General features: G+C 38.1%; 1 protein-coding gene and 2 non-coding genes across 4 annotated transcripts in view; 1 reads left to right on the forward strand and 2 right to left on the reverse strand.

The window, feature by feature from the left end:
- Positions 1–14,361, forward strand: part of pxdc1b (PX domain containing 1b) — a 32,533-nt gene extending 18,172 nt beyond the window's left edge. The window contains exons 3-6 of one of the 2 annotated variants that reach the window (XR_005006094.1): positions 1,578–1,695; positions 2,585–2,696; positions 9,360–10,750; positions 10,794–14,361. Coding sequence is in view for 1 of the 2 variants with exons in the window: in XM_036558813.1 (XP_036414706.1) it covers positions 1,578–1,695; positions 2,585–2,696; positions 9,360–9,486 (357 nt within the window). In the remaining variant the exon portion in view is untranslated. Of the gene's footprint in view, positions 1–1,577; positions 1,696–2,584; positions 2,697–9,359 lie in introns of both variants that reach the window. The other variant, XM_036558813.1, reaches the window with a different exon arrangement.
- Positions 5,046–5,179, reverse strand: LOC118799224. The gene has a single exon (XR_005006104.1). It is a non-coding gene; the product is annotated as a U8 small nucleolar RNA (small nucleolar RNA).
- LOC118799223 lies at positions 7,071–7,204 on the reverse strand. Its single transcript, XR_005006103.1, has one exon. It is a non-coding gene; the product is annotated as a U8 small nucleolar RNA (small nucleolar RNA).
- Positions 14,362–15,869: the final 1,508 nt, after the last annotated feature.

Here is a 15,869-nt window from a genome sequence, read left to right on the forward strand (position 1 = left end):
TAGCAGGAGTTTCAGTGGCTTTGTTGAGTCAGAAAATGTAAATTTTTTAATAGCCATGAAAGTAAAACAGTAAATTAGAATTTTTATAAGCTAATTAGCATCTCTCTGGAACTATAAGAACCATTAGAAGTCTTGACTCCACTAGAGGGCAGTGTAGAGCCCACTGTCTGCATTTTCTGTAGACGTTTTGGTCTGTTTAGTCCAGCAAAGGAATCAGAGATAGACTACTGCAGCCGTCTAAACACTTTATTTGTTCATTTTAAACTCTACGCGTATAGATTTATAGAATGAAACTTTTAACATCATATAGTGAATTTATCTAGTATGGACTAACTAACTTGGCAGCCTCACTGTTTTGAGCTAAAAGGTAGAAGATAAAATAAGTTCTGTGACTAGGCTGGTAATCTTTTCTTTAAAATAAGATTGGCTTTAGGTTGACTGCCAGATTTTTTATGTATTTATTTATTTTTGGTTGGGGGGGGCAGAGCTCAGTAACGCTCAGATTAATAACTGATAATCACATTGATTTATCAGTCTACTCAGGCTTTAGCAGAGCTCAGTAACGCTGAGATTAATAACCGATCACATTGATTTATCAGTCTACTCAGGCTTTAGCAGAGCTCAGTAACACTGATTAATAACCGATCACATTGATTTATCAGTCTACTCAGGCTTTAGCAGAGCTCAGTAACACTGAGATTAATAACTGATCACATTGATTTATCAGTCTACTCAGGCTTTAGCAGAGCTCAGTAACACTGAGATTAATAACTGATCACATTGATTTATCAGTCTACTCAGGCTTTAGCAGAGCTCAGTAACACTGAGATTAATAACCGATCACATTGATTTATCAGTCTACTCAGGCTTTAGCAGAGCTCAGTAACGCTGAGATTAATAACTGATCACATTGATTTATCAGCCTACTCAGGCTTTAGCAGAGCTCAGTAACACAGAGATTAATAACCGATCACATTGATTTATCAGCCTACTCAGGCTTTAGCAGAGCTCAGTAACACAGAGATTAATAACCGATCACATTGATTTATCAGTCCACTCAGGCTTTAGCAGAGCTCAGTAACACTGAGATTAATAACCGATCACATTGATTTATCAGTCCACTCAGGCTTTAGCAGAGCTCAGTAACACTGAGATTAATAACCGATCACATTGATTTATCAGTCTACTCAGGCTTTAGCAGAGCTCAGTAACACAGAGATTAATAACCGATCACATTGATTTATCAGTCCACTCAGGCTTTAGCAGAGCTCAGTAACAGTAGGGAACTACAAAACTATGCTGGCCCTCCAGCCATGTGGTTGCCATCCTGCAAAACAGATCTGTGTAATATTTAGGAAAAACCTCAGGTTTGTGCTGGTTTGACCCCGTAATATAAACGTATTCAAGAATCAGTCTTTTTTGAAAGCCTTTGATTTAGTGTAATTTCATGAGTGTCCTGCTGGTTACGTGGAAAAATATGCTTTGCTCTGGAATTAAAGATTAATAGTGCTTGTTTTTCTCAAGCTATGAATGCCTGTAGGTCCTAAAGCTGTTGCTAATACTGATATGCTTTCCAGTTTTCCAGGTCAGAGGTTGTCCTAACGTTCTTTGAACGTTCGCCCCTTGATCAAGTGCTGCGAAACGACAACGTCCACAAGATACAGCCGTGCTTCCAGAGCCCAGTCAAGATCTCAGGTATATTAAAAACTGGTGGTTTGGATTTTGAGCGACTAAAAACAGCAGCCCTGGGCATTAAACGCTACTACAGGCTCTTTTGTAGGCCATAAAATTTTAGCTGACGATTGTTATTTAAATTCTTAATTCCTGGCTTTACTGTTCACTTTGTATCTAACATACTGACATTAATGATATACTAATCTACTCATATCTACTGATATACTGACAAGTTTCAATGCCTCCATTTCTTACTCTGTGTGTGATTCTACTGTGGGAAAATAACTGCGGTCAGCTTAAATATTTATGATTATCCCAAATAATGGCCATTATTAAAAGGCGATTATATAATAATTGACAGGCCTATTCTTTCGTAAAACTGTTGCTTAAAACTCACAACTGTAAGATCTGCAGATTCATCACACTGCAAAAACTGCATCTTTAATCTAGTTAATATCTAATATTTCTCAGTTTAAGATTGTAATAGGATTACTAACTCATTTCTAGACGTTTTACTTGTTTTGAGTGATTTTAGTCAGTCAAATTATCTCACTTTATTGGCAGATAACTTTGCTTGTTGTGAAAAATGTGCCTGAAACCAACTTTTCGACAATATAAAGCGATAATGTGACTGACTAAAATCACTCAAAACAAGTAAAACATGTCTAGAAATAACTGAGCTAATCCTATATTAAGCTACCAACACTCTAAAAATGAGAAATATTAGATATATCGACTAGATTTAAGATCATTTCACTGGGCAAGATGCGACTTTCTGCAGTGCAGGAATCCGTGTCTGAAAACACCGCCGCTGTTAGCACTTATAAAAGGGTAAAATATTAAGCCTTTTTCAACCAGTGATGGACTAACGCCGTAAGCTCATTACACTTGTTTACGTGTTTTTTTGCAGAGATTATGAGGTCTAATGGGTTCTGTCTGGCCAACACAGAGACCATTGTGTTTGATGAGAATGTTCCACAGGATAAGGAGAGACCCTCGTCTACAGACTCAGCCGAGCACTCGTGAGTTCCTCTTTCTCTTTGGTTCACTGCGATACGTTTATCTCATTCACTTTGACTGAGATCACAGGCTCGAGTTTCATCCTAAAAATAACGTCCAGGTTCCATTCTTTTTGCTGTTTTTTGTGTTTTCTCTTTAAAAGTGTATCCTTGTGATGGTAGAAATGAATGAGGAAAGTTTCATCCCCTGTGTTTGAGGTAGATGCACACCAGTCAGACTGCACCACTCAGAATTACTTAAACCTCCTCTGGTGCTGATTGTATAGCAATGAGTCATTTTTCAAATAGATTAGTTTAACTGCTTTGAAGTTTCTGCCCTCTCTTATCACGACTAGATCTTCTAAGCACATGTGAAACTCATATTTTAGTCCCAGCAACCTACCAATATTGACAAAACACATAATAATGACTTACACTTTACAGTTTCTGATATATCTAAACTTCAGTGCCACAGGCCATTGTGGCAATTACAAAATTCATTTGAAACACATCCAAAACTGAAATTGAAACTGAAAAAAAATCACTTATCTATCTGATTCACACATGAAATAATAAAAATAAGAAATAATTAATAGAAGTGAAAACCAAAACAAAAATTCTGGGACTTTGTGAGACTTCATGGTTTTCTGCTGTGTGAATGTGAGAAATCTGTCAGTAAAATACTGTTTAACTGAAACTGTTGGACTATAAACATAAAATATGAAGTAGAATAAAGTATAATAAAATAAAATAAATAAATAAATATAAAGTACATAGTGGCCAGTATTACTGGCGATCAGTCAGGCCTACTTGGTACAGATGAGGAAACTGTGAAAGCTAATAATTATATAACAGCAGGTTTTGGTCAACATTCCTTGAGAGCAAAAAGGTCCATCACACACAGGACGTAGCTCCGGCCAGTACTTCCTTCCCTGGGTGTGAGAAGGAAACCCAGGAATGAAACTGCGGACCCACCCTCACAGACCCCCACACTGCTGACATTTCACACCCAGCACACACAGCATTGTGTCACACTGAGAAAAGAGGCAGAGTTTACTTCTCACTGTTGCAGTTAGACGCTGCCGTCCTATTGTCACTACTGTCATTTAAAGGAGCATAAACATCCACAGGGTTGGGATGTAATGGAATACAAGTACAGGAATACATATTCAGTTATTAATCTCAGCGTTACTGAGCTCTGCTAAAGCCTGAGTAGACCGATAAATCAATGTGATCGGTTATTAATCTCAGTGTTACTGAGCTCTGCTAAAGCCTGAGTAGACCGATAAATCAATGTGATCGGTTATTAATCTCAGTGTTACTGAGCTCTGCTAAAGCCCGAGTAGATTGATAAATCAATGTGATCAGTTATTAATCTCAGTGTTACTGAGCTCTGCTAAAGCCTGAGTAGACTGATAAATCAATGTGATCGGTTATTAATCTCAGCGTTACTGAGCTCTGCTAAAGCCTGAGTAGACTGATAAATCAATGTGATCAGTTATTAATCTCAGTGTTGCTGAGCTCTGCTAAAGCCTGAGTAGACTGATAAATCAATGTGATCAGTTATTAATCTGTGTTACTGAGCTCTGCTAAAGCCTGAGTAGACTGATAAATCAATGTGATCGGTTATTAATCTCAGCGTTACTGAGCTCTGCTAAAGCCTGAGTAGACCGATAAATCAGTCTTTTTTTGCTGGTGTTATTATTCTACCCATGTAGAAATACGTCTGCTTGAATATTGATTTAGGCTACTCCACCCACCTCTGACTGTATCATATACCATGGACAGAAGAATTACAGCATGGGGGGTTCACAAACAAAGCATAGACAGGTCAAAGTGACCATAATGCAGCTTTGTTTTGATTTAGCAATCGGAGCACAACAATAGAACAGCAGCCTGATTTCAAAGAGAGACTCTATACTCTTTAAACCCCAAGCACAGCCGTATCCTGCTCTGAGAGCCTGCTGGGGTTATGAATCAGGATCCAAACCTGGATGACGGTACTCAGACTCCCAAACGCAGTACCTAACCGAACTGCTTAAAAGGTCACATAACCTGTAGGCATTTACATAACATACTTCTAAATGCAACCCAGAACCTTTACTTACTGTTTGAGGGAACCGGAGCGTTCTCTGACCCCTCAATATTAATGCTCAAGAGGGAAATCGGGCACATGTTGCTTTCAGATGCGCTCAGTCAGGACAGCATTGACCTACATGACTTCACACCCATGTGAACCCTTAGGTTGTTAAGACAGATTCTGTAATCATAATCAGCTGCATAATTCAAGGAACTAATAATAAACATCCCTGTTTAAAAAGCTTTTTAATTGATCAGTAGTTGTAGTTTCTTATATTTAACTTTATATAAAGAATCAGACAGGATTCATCAAGGTGTTGAAGCTTCTTGATAAATGTGGATTATAATCACACATTCATTGAACCTGATCATCATGTTTTGCTGTCTTATTTCTAAGGCAGCAGGTAAGGATACACCTCAACTGACATAACCAAAACTCTTACACCATCTACATTTGGCGAGTGTGCATATATAATCAGTCACGGTAAGATACATAAACTACTTTATGTTTATGATGCGTGTTCGAAGTGCCAGCAACATACTTTGTATAGAAGTCAAGTTAACCGACATTTGAAGTCTTTAAAAGGAAACTTTCACCAACCGAAACACATTTCTTAGTTTTCTAAATTAGCATAAATTAGCATAGAGGAACATGGAGCGATCCCATTGGTGGATTTCAGAGCAGTGCAAGCTTACAAGCCTGTTAACTTTTTGATGTATTATTTTAGTAAAAACTAATACAAGGTCAATGTTGTTTCCCATATGGACAAAAACATACACTCCTAATGTATTTATCAAATATATTTTTGCACTGTATGAAAATGTACGTATTAAATATATGTTTAAAATGCATTTATCAGTATTAGTTATTATCTGTGTTGAGTTGTGTGTAATGAAGGTTCCAGATGTAACTAAACGTTCTTCTGTGATCTGCACTGTACTTTACATTAACCATGTACGTCTGCAGTCAAACTCTCACACACAATGTATTTCACATAAACAAGATATCAGATCATAACTGCATTTTTTAGTATCAATACCCACAACACTCGCTTCTGTCCTGATAAAGGATCATCTGATCAGATTTAAAATGAAGATACTGGAGCACAAATTCATCTCTAAAGGTATCAGACAGTGAAGAGCATCAGACAGGATTCTGGATATTTTCGTACATTTTCAAATGGATTTGAACATATTTACGTATTTATTTTGTCTATGTGTAAAATTTCCCCACTCATTTTAAAATAAATGCATTTTAAAATATATTTGGTTAATATAGCAACATATTCTGAAATACATTTTAGTGTTTGGAAATTGTTTCTGCATGCACTGCAGTGTATTTTTAATGTATTTCGACTATAAAATGTACATGCCTACATATTTTTTTTCCATATTGGTTATTAGTGTAAATAATTTTAATAGTACAGTAGAAAGATTGCTGGGGAAGCATCTTCATGAGAAACCAAAAGGTTTGATTTTTGGCTGATCACTAATGCCTGGCTGATCTATCGGTTACACTGTAATGGGAAATAAACACAAAAAACATTCTCTAAGAAGGGAAATGATGAAAATGAGAACAATGTCAGTCAGTAAAGCTCTGTTTTACTCAGAATACATACTAAATCTGATTAAACTTAGTGAAAATGAATTAAAATCTAAAATATAGACATATGTCAGCCGATATTATCATTTATCCGATTTTTTTAGCCCCTCAAAATCATGTTCTATCACAAAATGTTTAGCAAGGCCCTGCTAACCATCCCCCTCCGTCCCAGCTGTGTGATCTATTCTATGATTTTTACAGTTTAAACTGAAACTCTGTCATAAAAGTGAATCATTAAATATAGAAATAAATAAATAAATAAATGCTGATGGTCGACTGACAGTATTTCCACCAAGAACCAACAATGAATGATTCATTGAAATTTACGAAATCTGCAACAATTTCAAGAGTGCTAGATATACACACAGTTGTGTGCAAAAGTTTGTGCACCCCCAGTCAGGTGTCAGGATCTGTTGATTTTCAATGTGAAAAAGGTTCCATAGAGACAGAGCTAATGCAGCCCAGCTAAGCATGAGCAAAGCATCATGGGAACCAAAGCATGCTCTGACACCTCAATATTAATGCTCAAGAGTGAAATTGGACACAAACGGAGCTTTTAGTTCAACCAAACACAGAAACACTCAAACATTAGTCTACATGACTCGTCACATACGAACGCTTGGTTTATAAGCTTTGATTAAGATCAGAATGACTATCATTAAAGAGTTCTGCATTAATCAGAAACACAATGTCTTACATTTAACTTTCATTAAAGAATCAGACAGGATTCATCAGGGAGTTGAAGCTCCTTGATAAATGTGGATTATAATCACACATTCATTGAACCCACTCATCATGTGCTGTAGCCTTATTTCTAAGGCAACAGGTAAGGATACACCTGAACTGATGTGGCCCAGCACTCCTGCAGCATCTACATTTAATAGGTGTGCATGTATAATCAGTCCCGGTAAGATACATAAACTACATATTCATGATGTGACTTAGAAATGCCAACAACATCTTTTGTATAAAAGTCAAGTTGCTTCTCATTTAAAGCTTCTAAAAGGTGAATTTCACCAATTAAAAGACATTTCTTGGTGTTTTCCAAATTAGCATAAATTAGCATAGAGGAACATGGAACAATCCCATTGGTGGATGCCAGAACAGCGCAAGCTTACTGCCGATGCAGTGCCTATTAACTTTTTGATTTATTATTCTAGTTCCAGTCCTGCCACTTTCCATATGGAAAAAAACAGACAGAGATTTTCCATATCGTCTACAGAGACACACTTCTGCACATTTTAGTGCACAGTTACCGTTTATTTACTGAACTTAACATATTGGAAAAATAATAAAACATAAAATATGGCCTGTGCAGAAGTTATGTTGTACGTTTTGTTTTGTTCCGATATGTTAAACTCAAATAAAGCGAATAAAGAGAAATTATACTGCGAAAAAAACAATAGCACAACTTAAATCTAGTGAACATATCTAATATTTCTTACCATGAGTCTGTTGTAGGAATATTATAAGATTATTTCTTTATTATTTCTATATTTTTTACTTGTTTTATGTCATTTTACTTTATGAAAGCGTCTTGTTCCATTGGCAGATCATTAAAGCCTCATTTCTTGGAATAAGCTGAATTATCTGTAGTGCTTTTCAAAATAAATAAAACAATCTGCCAACAGAATAAGACACTTTCACTAGATTAATTGACTTAAAACAAGTAGAAACGTATAAAAACAGGTTGAATCATTTCATAATATTCTTACATAATGAGGAATATTATGTACCGTCCCAGTTGTCACACTTGAATGTTTCAGATCATCAAACTACTTTTTAATATTATGCTGTTTTTAAACGATGATTTCATTTATTGAAGGAAAATTGCTGTTCAGCCTTACCTGGCCCAATGTGAAAAAGTAATTGCCCCCCCCCCTTAGCTACTAAATCAACCAGTTTCCAACCAAATTCAGTTGACTACTGGGTTCTATTGCACTATCCACACCCAGACATGAACACTGCCAGACCTGCTGAATCTAAACATCACTTAAATAGAACCTGTCTGGCAGTGTCTAGAAGGTCTCAAACAGCAGCACGTGGTGCCACGTTCTAAAGAGATTCAAATACAGATGCGAAACAAAGTCATTGAAATCTACTGTCTGGAAAGGGTTATAAAGCCATTGCTGAGGCTCTGGGACTCCAGAGAACCACAGTGAGAGCCATTATCCACAAATGGAGAACACTTGGAACAGTGGTGAACCTTCCCAGGAGTGGCTGACCAACCATAATTTCACCAAGAACAAGTCAACAACTCATTCAGGAGGAACAGAAGAACCCAGATGAACATCTGAAGAGCTGCAGGCCTCACTTGCCTCAGTTAAGGTCAATGTACAATGTGAGTCCACAATAAGAAAGACTCTGGGCAAGAATGGCATCTATGGGAGAGCTGCGAGGTGCAAACCACTGCTGACCATAAAATATGTATTGCCAAAAAGCATCTAGATGACCTCAAGACTTTTAGGATAATATTCTGTGAACTGATGAGTCAAAGGGGGAACTTTTTAGAAGACATGAGTCCTGTTACATCTGGCGTAAAGCTTAAGAACATCACACCAACAGTGAAACATAGTGGTGGCAGTGTGATGGTCTGGGGCTGCTTTGCTTCTGCAGGACCTGGACGATTGTCATATTTGATGGAACCATGAATTCGGCTCTCTGTCAGGAAATCCTGAAGGAGAATATCTGCCCGTCAGTTTGTGACCTAAAGCTCAAGCTCAGCAGGGCTATGAAAAGGAATAATCGTTTAAAATCTGCAATGTGTGTTTACTGTTGTTGTCTTTATCTTATATTCAAATTATTTGACCTTAAACATTAAAAAAATCATAAATTAGCAAAAACTATATGTTGAAAACATTTAAGATATTGTCACTCCAGAATATGATTTGATATCATGTGAACTAAAAATTGTGCACTAAAATACACAAAACGTTTGCATATGATTGGAGTTATATGTAGTCACATACATTAATACACTGATCTTATGTCTTCTGCCCCTGCAGGTATGAGGACGACGGTAAGGAGTGTCTGTCTGTGGAACAGGACCTCAGTGATGACGATACAGAGGCATACGTCACCAACCTGTCCTACTACCACCTGGTGCCCTTCGAAACAGACATCTTGGAGTGAGACGGCACATTTCTCACGTACGCTGAGGAGCCACGGATGCTTTAACCCTCCTCTCCGGCTGATCGCTGCGTATGGAGTCTGCGTGGCTGCTTGTGGGCCCAGCTGCTGGGTAATAGCGTTTGAAATGGCTGGTAGAAATGGATACAGATGGGCCTTCATGTAGTCAGAATGGACCCAGCAACCCCTCTGCTGTGTTTGTGGAACAGCCCACCTGTGCCTCTGAAGCTGTCACTCATGTGCCTCGGTGTTTAGACTTCAAGGAGATACTATCTGCTGGACGAGCAGCGCTGTGGATTCCCTGACGGAGTCATGTTCTCATTTATACACATTTCAGTCAGGAACAGTAACTGGTTCAGTCCCAGTTCAGAAGAAAATGCTGAATCCAGTGAATCAACTATGATATAGTGGTGCACAGTTGTCACTTCCAGCTAGTAATATGGGCAGAAAATTGACCAACCTATCATAAACTGGACAACAGAGGCATCAGAAAGACCAGCGTCTTTAAATAGAGGATGCTCAGGTGGTGGTAGGAGGCGAGAGCATGAAGAGCCGTGTTAAAGTGTTAACTTCACTCTTCAAAACGATGGTTCTTCAAGGGTTCTCCAGTAAAGAAAATGGTTCTTCGCATCATTCAGATTGATGGAGAATGTGCTGTAGATGGTTCTTTATAAAACCCTGTTCAAAAGCACCAAAAAGTGTTCTTTTATTGTTTCAATGTCAAGCTTGTAATAATAGAAGAACCCTTTTCGGTGCTATATAGAACAATTTTCTTTACCAAAGAACCCTTGAAGAACCATCTTTTTTAAGAGTGTAGAAGTCAAAAGTCACCCAAATCACCCAAATTCCATAAATGCATCCTCAGAACTTTTTGAAAAGGGTTCTATATAGTACCAAAAGGGTTCTTCTATTGTTACAAACTTGACACCTTAGAAATTGAACAACCTTTTTTGGTGCTGTATAGACCCCGTTTCAAAAATGTTCTATATAGAACCGTCTACAGTACATTCTGAAGAACGCTTCCATGATGCAAAGAAGCTGTTAGTCATGCAAAGGGTTGTTTGAGTTTTGATGGTTCTATACAAAACTATTTTCTTTACTAAAGAACCCTTGAAGAACCATCTTTTCAAAAGTGTACTGGCCCAGTGGCAGCAAAGTAAGATCTGATGGAGGGCAACGTGTGAAATTATCTTGATTGGCATTGCATGGCAGTCAAACTCAGTTTCAGACCATAATAATCAGTATAAATTGGTGTACTGGTAATCAGGTAAACCATAATAATCAGTATAAATTGGTGTACTGGTAATCAGGTAAACCATAATAATCAGTATAAATTGGTGTACTGGTAAATTGGTTTGCCAGGTTATAACCTAGCAAGTGATTTTTCTCTACGTTAATTATTAATCATAAATTAAGTCAGACTAAGCCGTTTTACGTGATATGTTGCCAGTACTAGGAATTCCAGCCTAACCTAGGTAGACATTGTGGGCGCAGTGAAGACAAAACACCGTTCTCTGTTGAGGAAACGTGTTTCAGCAGTTTTCCAGCTCCCAGTCAGCTGATGTCTCCTAGAAAAACTCTAGATTTGTAGAAAGTTGAAAAAGTTGACCCATCTTGCCGTAGTGATTGCAGCCGATCGAAGAAGCTCCCCTCAGTTCCACAGTGAAACGGTGCTCAGCTTGGATGTCACCGTGGAGCTCCTGGTGACCTGGACTTGTCACAGCTGTGGAGAAGCCTGGCCTCTGTTGCAGTGGAGCTGAAAGGCATTGAAAGATCTAAATTTAGTCCTATAGTCATTACTATGAAGCGTCTGTTCGCTTGGTGCTCTGAGAATCTGCCTAAATGAATACAGTGGATTCTCCCAGAGATCATTACCAACGAGGAGGTCTCTCCTGTTCATTCAGGATTCAGGATCTCCACACAGACTGGAAGGAGATCTTCTAGAAGACTTTTCTCCAGACTCGGACTTCTTACCACTGATATTTTCTAGATTTATATCAGCATTGTTATTCCAATGCTGTGTCTTGGTTACTCGTTTTTTACAGAGCAAAGAGTCTTTGTCTGCAGTATTTCTGTCCTTCTTTATGCCCTTAGAACTTTATCTAGACCTGAGTGAAGACAACCTCGTGCTAGACGGTGAGGGAGATTCACTTTACACTGCAAAAAATAATATCCTAATAAGAAGTGAAAACTTCTTAAATGTAGTCAGTACATCTAATATTTCTCACTATAAGATTGTTGTAAAAATATGAAAAGATTATTCCACCTTTTCTGTACATTTTTACTTGTTTTAAGTGATTTTATCTAGTAAAAGTGTCTCATTCCATTAGCAGATTAGTTTACTTGTTTCGAGAAATAATGAAGATAATTTTGCTCATTTCAAGAAGTAATGCTTAAAACAAGGGACCTGATCTGCCAATGAAATAAGACACTTTCATATGATAAAACTGCTTAAAAACAAGTGAAAAAAGGTCCAGAAATAAGTTAAATAATCTTACAATATTCTTACAGCAGTCTCATAATGAGAAATATTAGATATATTGACATCTGGTATGTTTAAACTTGCTAAGGTATCATTTCTGGTAGTTTGTATCTGGACTGCCAATTCAGTACACAGTTCAAAAGTTTGGAGTCACTCAGCATATTGATAATTTCTCATTTTGTTCAGTGATAACTTATATAGTAAAAATTGGAATGTTATGAAGTAGAAGATATTTTTTTTTCTTAATATTTCAAGTTTTTATGAGCAGCAAAAATTACTAGATAATATATTGAAATTAGAGATGACACTGTACCACTTTTTTCCCCTTGGTACCAAAACCAGTCCAAGATTTTTTTCTTTAAAACCTACTAAATGCTGTAATATTATTTAATATTTTGGAATATTATAAATTAGATAACTAACGATATTTTAGATGTTTTTTTATTATATTTTCAGTATTGACATTGGCCCAGTTTTGATGGCACAGAGATCAGCAATACCACTTCTTTTCTGATACGATACCGGCTGATACTGATACTGATACTGATCCAAGATTTCTTTTTTCTAAACATCTAAGCTTTAAAATGAGCTCTTTCTAAATGAAGCACTTCACTTAAAATGAGTACCAAACACTCCACTCCCCCAGAACACACGGCTATCAGTATAACACACAATACAATATACTGCAAAAAGTGATATCTTGTCGTTTAAATCCAGTCATATCTAATATTTCTCATTTTGAGACGGTTGTGAGCTTATTATAAGATTATTTAACTTATTTCAAGACTCTTTCTACTTGTTTTGAGTGATTCGAGTGAAATGATCTCGCTGTATTGGCAGATATTCACTGCAAAAAATTATATCTCAGCCGGTGAAAACACCTTAAATGTAGTCAATATATCTAATATTTCTCATTGTGAGACTATTGTAAGAATATTCTAAGACTATTTAACTCATTACTAGATGTTTTTTACTTGTTTTAAGTAATTCTATCTTGAAACTGTCTTATTCCATTGGCAGATCATTTTAAGCGTTATTTCTTGAAATAAACAAAATATCTTCATTATTTCTCGAAACAAGTAAAATGTTCTGCCAGTGGAATCAGACACTTTCATTAGATACAATTACTAAAACAAGTAAAAAACATCTAGAAACAGATGGAAAGATCTTATAATGTTCTTACAACAGTCTCATAATGAGAAATATTGTATATAATAACTACATCTAAGATGTTTTGACTTGCTGAGGTGTCATTTTTTGCAGTGTTTTACTGTTGTAAGAAATGTGCTTGAAACAAGATAATTCATCTGCTAATATAGTGAGATAATTTGACCTCACTTGGAATCTCTCAAAACAAGTAAAACGTGTCTATAAATAAGAAAAATAATATTTTAATACACTTACAACTTCAAAATGAGAAATATTAGATATATTAGCTGGGTTTAAGATCATGTCACTTGCCAAGACATCGCGTTTCGCTCTGTAGAGCCACTTCAGGCTAAATTGTCTTATAAAACAACAGAGGTTCTGATTTGGGGCCGTGACACTTGTAGAGGGACGTGTTGAGTGATGTTTGTTTATTTGAGCCTGAGCTGTTTTTGTCTTCATTCTGGAGCTACTAGACGGCAAGAAAGCTAAACAGCCCATTAGGCCTCTTTAAGCCTGTACTTTAATGGACACATACAACAAAAAGACTGTTAAACTTTACCTGTTAAACGCAGGTATTAATAAATTCTCCATTATTTGTCGGCTAAAATGTCATGATGGTGACCCAAACTGTGATTCCAAACTTTTGAACGGTAGTGTAGGTGTCACGTCTCACTTCCTGAGCTCTGACCTACAATATCGGCCGTTTTTCCTGATTTGTTTCATGTCAGAGGGGCATCATTCGATTTATTCACACTTTACGGGTCGTACACTGCAAACAATGGCATCTTGTCAAGTGAAACGATCTTAAGTCTAGTCGATATATCCTATATTTCCTATGTTGAGATGGTTGTGCTCTTATTATAAGATAAACTAGCTCATTTCTAGACACTGTCTCCATTGGCGACGCTCATGGGGGCTCGGACCTGGATTTTTCTGTATAGCTGCTTTGTGACAACACCTGTTGTAAAAAGCCTTCACACTTTTGGCTTGTTTTAAGTAATTTTATTAAGTAGAATTATCTCACTATACTGGCAGATTATTTTGCTGGTTTCAAGCTCATTTCTAAAACAAGCAAAATCATCTGCTAGTATAGTGAGAGAATCCATCCATCCATCATCTAAACAGCTTATCCTTCTGGGTCACAGTGGGGTGCTGGAGCCTATCCCAGCTGTCATTGGGCGGAAGGCAGGATACACCCTGGACAGGTCGCCAGTCCATCGCAGGGCAGACAGACATACACATTCACACCTAGGGGAAATTCAGCATCTCCAATCAGCCTGACTGCATGTTTTTGGACTGTGGGAGGAAACCCACGCAGACACGGGGAGAACAGGCAAATTCCACACAGAAATGACCCTGGTCACCCGGCCGGGAATCAAACCCAGGCCCTTCTGGCTGTGAGGCGACAGCGCTACCCACTGCGCCACTGCGCCACCGTGCCGCCCCTGTGCGATAATTTTACTTCATAAAATCATTTAAAACAATGAAACTTGTCTAGAAATAAGATAAATAATCTCAGATTAAGCTTCACGGAGAAATTTTAGATTTCTTGACTGTATTTAAGATCATTTCACTTGACAGGGCACCGTTTTCTGCCGTGTAGGATGATCCATACAGTGTGTTTCCACTGAGCGACTGTGAACTGTGATCAGTAGCAGAGCTTTTTCCTGCTCTCATGAATAGCAGGGGCCTAAACAGTCGCTTGGCTGGAGGCTCCTGGCTTCCACACATGCACCCTCGCCCGTCCCACTCCCAGTCTACTTTGTAGTGCAGTCATGCTCTCTCGGCTGCCCGTGAGAAAGTTGCGCTCTTTCGCAGCCATGCTGTGAAACTGATTCGGCCTTCTTCTCAGCCGCGTCTCTCTGTCACGCAGGCAGAGCACACAAATGGAGGAACAACGCAGGACGCAAGTGTTTACATGAGCGAACGGGGCCGTTTAATATTTACCATTTTCTTTCTAATGTCAGAATGGAAACCCCAGTGACCGACTGAATGGGCAGCCAGTCGACGCAGGATCACGCTGAATGGGCTTTCATTTCCACCACTTTTATTATTCATGATCCCAGCAGGCTCGAGCATCTACTAATCATGCCTAGAGAGGAGCCAAACATTCCTGTGTGGCTCTTGGGGCCTTTTCCCAGACCTATAAACAGCGCGCTGCCTCTTTTTCAGCCCGAGCACAGCTGACGCTGCAGTTCAGTGGAGGAAAAAACAGCTTCACTTAAACTGCATTTAAACTGAGTGATCAGCAGGACAAAGACTAGAGGAGCACGTTCCAGTGCCGTGTTGAGCTTCGGCCACAGCAGCGTTCAGTTTAAGTGCTCGAGTCAAAGTACAGAACCCTTACATGGACACTTTATATGGAAATGCCCTCTGGAGGCTTTTGGGTCTGGATCAGACTGTTGCCTTTTCGCTTCTGTCTGTCTACACTCTTAAAAAAGACGGTTCTATTTGGAGTTCTATATAGAACCATTTCAGGCTTAAATGCTTCTTTGCATGGTGGAAATGGTTCCAGATAGCACTTAAAAGGGTTTAGAACAATAGAAGAGCCGTACATATAATCATGTACAACACATTCTCCATCAATCTGAGGAACCTTCTCACCGTGCAAAGAACCATTGAAGCATAAAATAACTCATGGTTCTAAATAGAGCCGTTGCCTTTATTAAAGAACCCTTCAGGAACCGTCTTCTCTAAGACTGTAGCTCGTACTGACTGCAGTGATACTAAAGAAACGTGTTTTATTAAAGGGGAA

Source organism: Colossoma macropomum, unplaced genomic scaffold (assembly GCF_904425465.1).
Source record: "Colossoma macropomum unplaced genomic scaffold, Colossoma_macropomum, whole genome shotgun sequence".
NCBI lineage: Eukaryota > Metazoa > Chordata > Actinopteri > Characiformes > Serrasalmidae > Colossoma > Colossoma macropomum.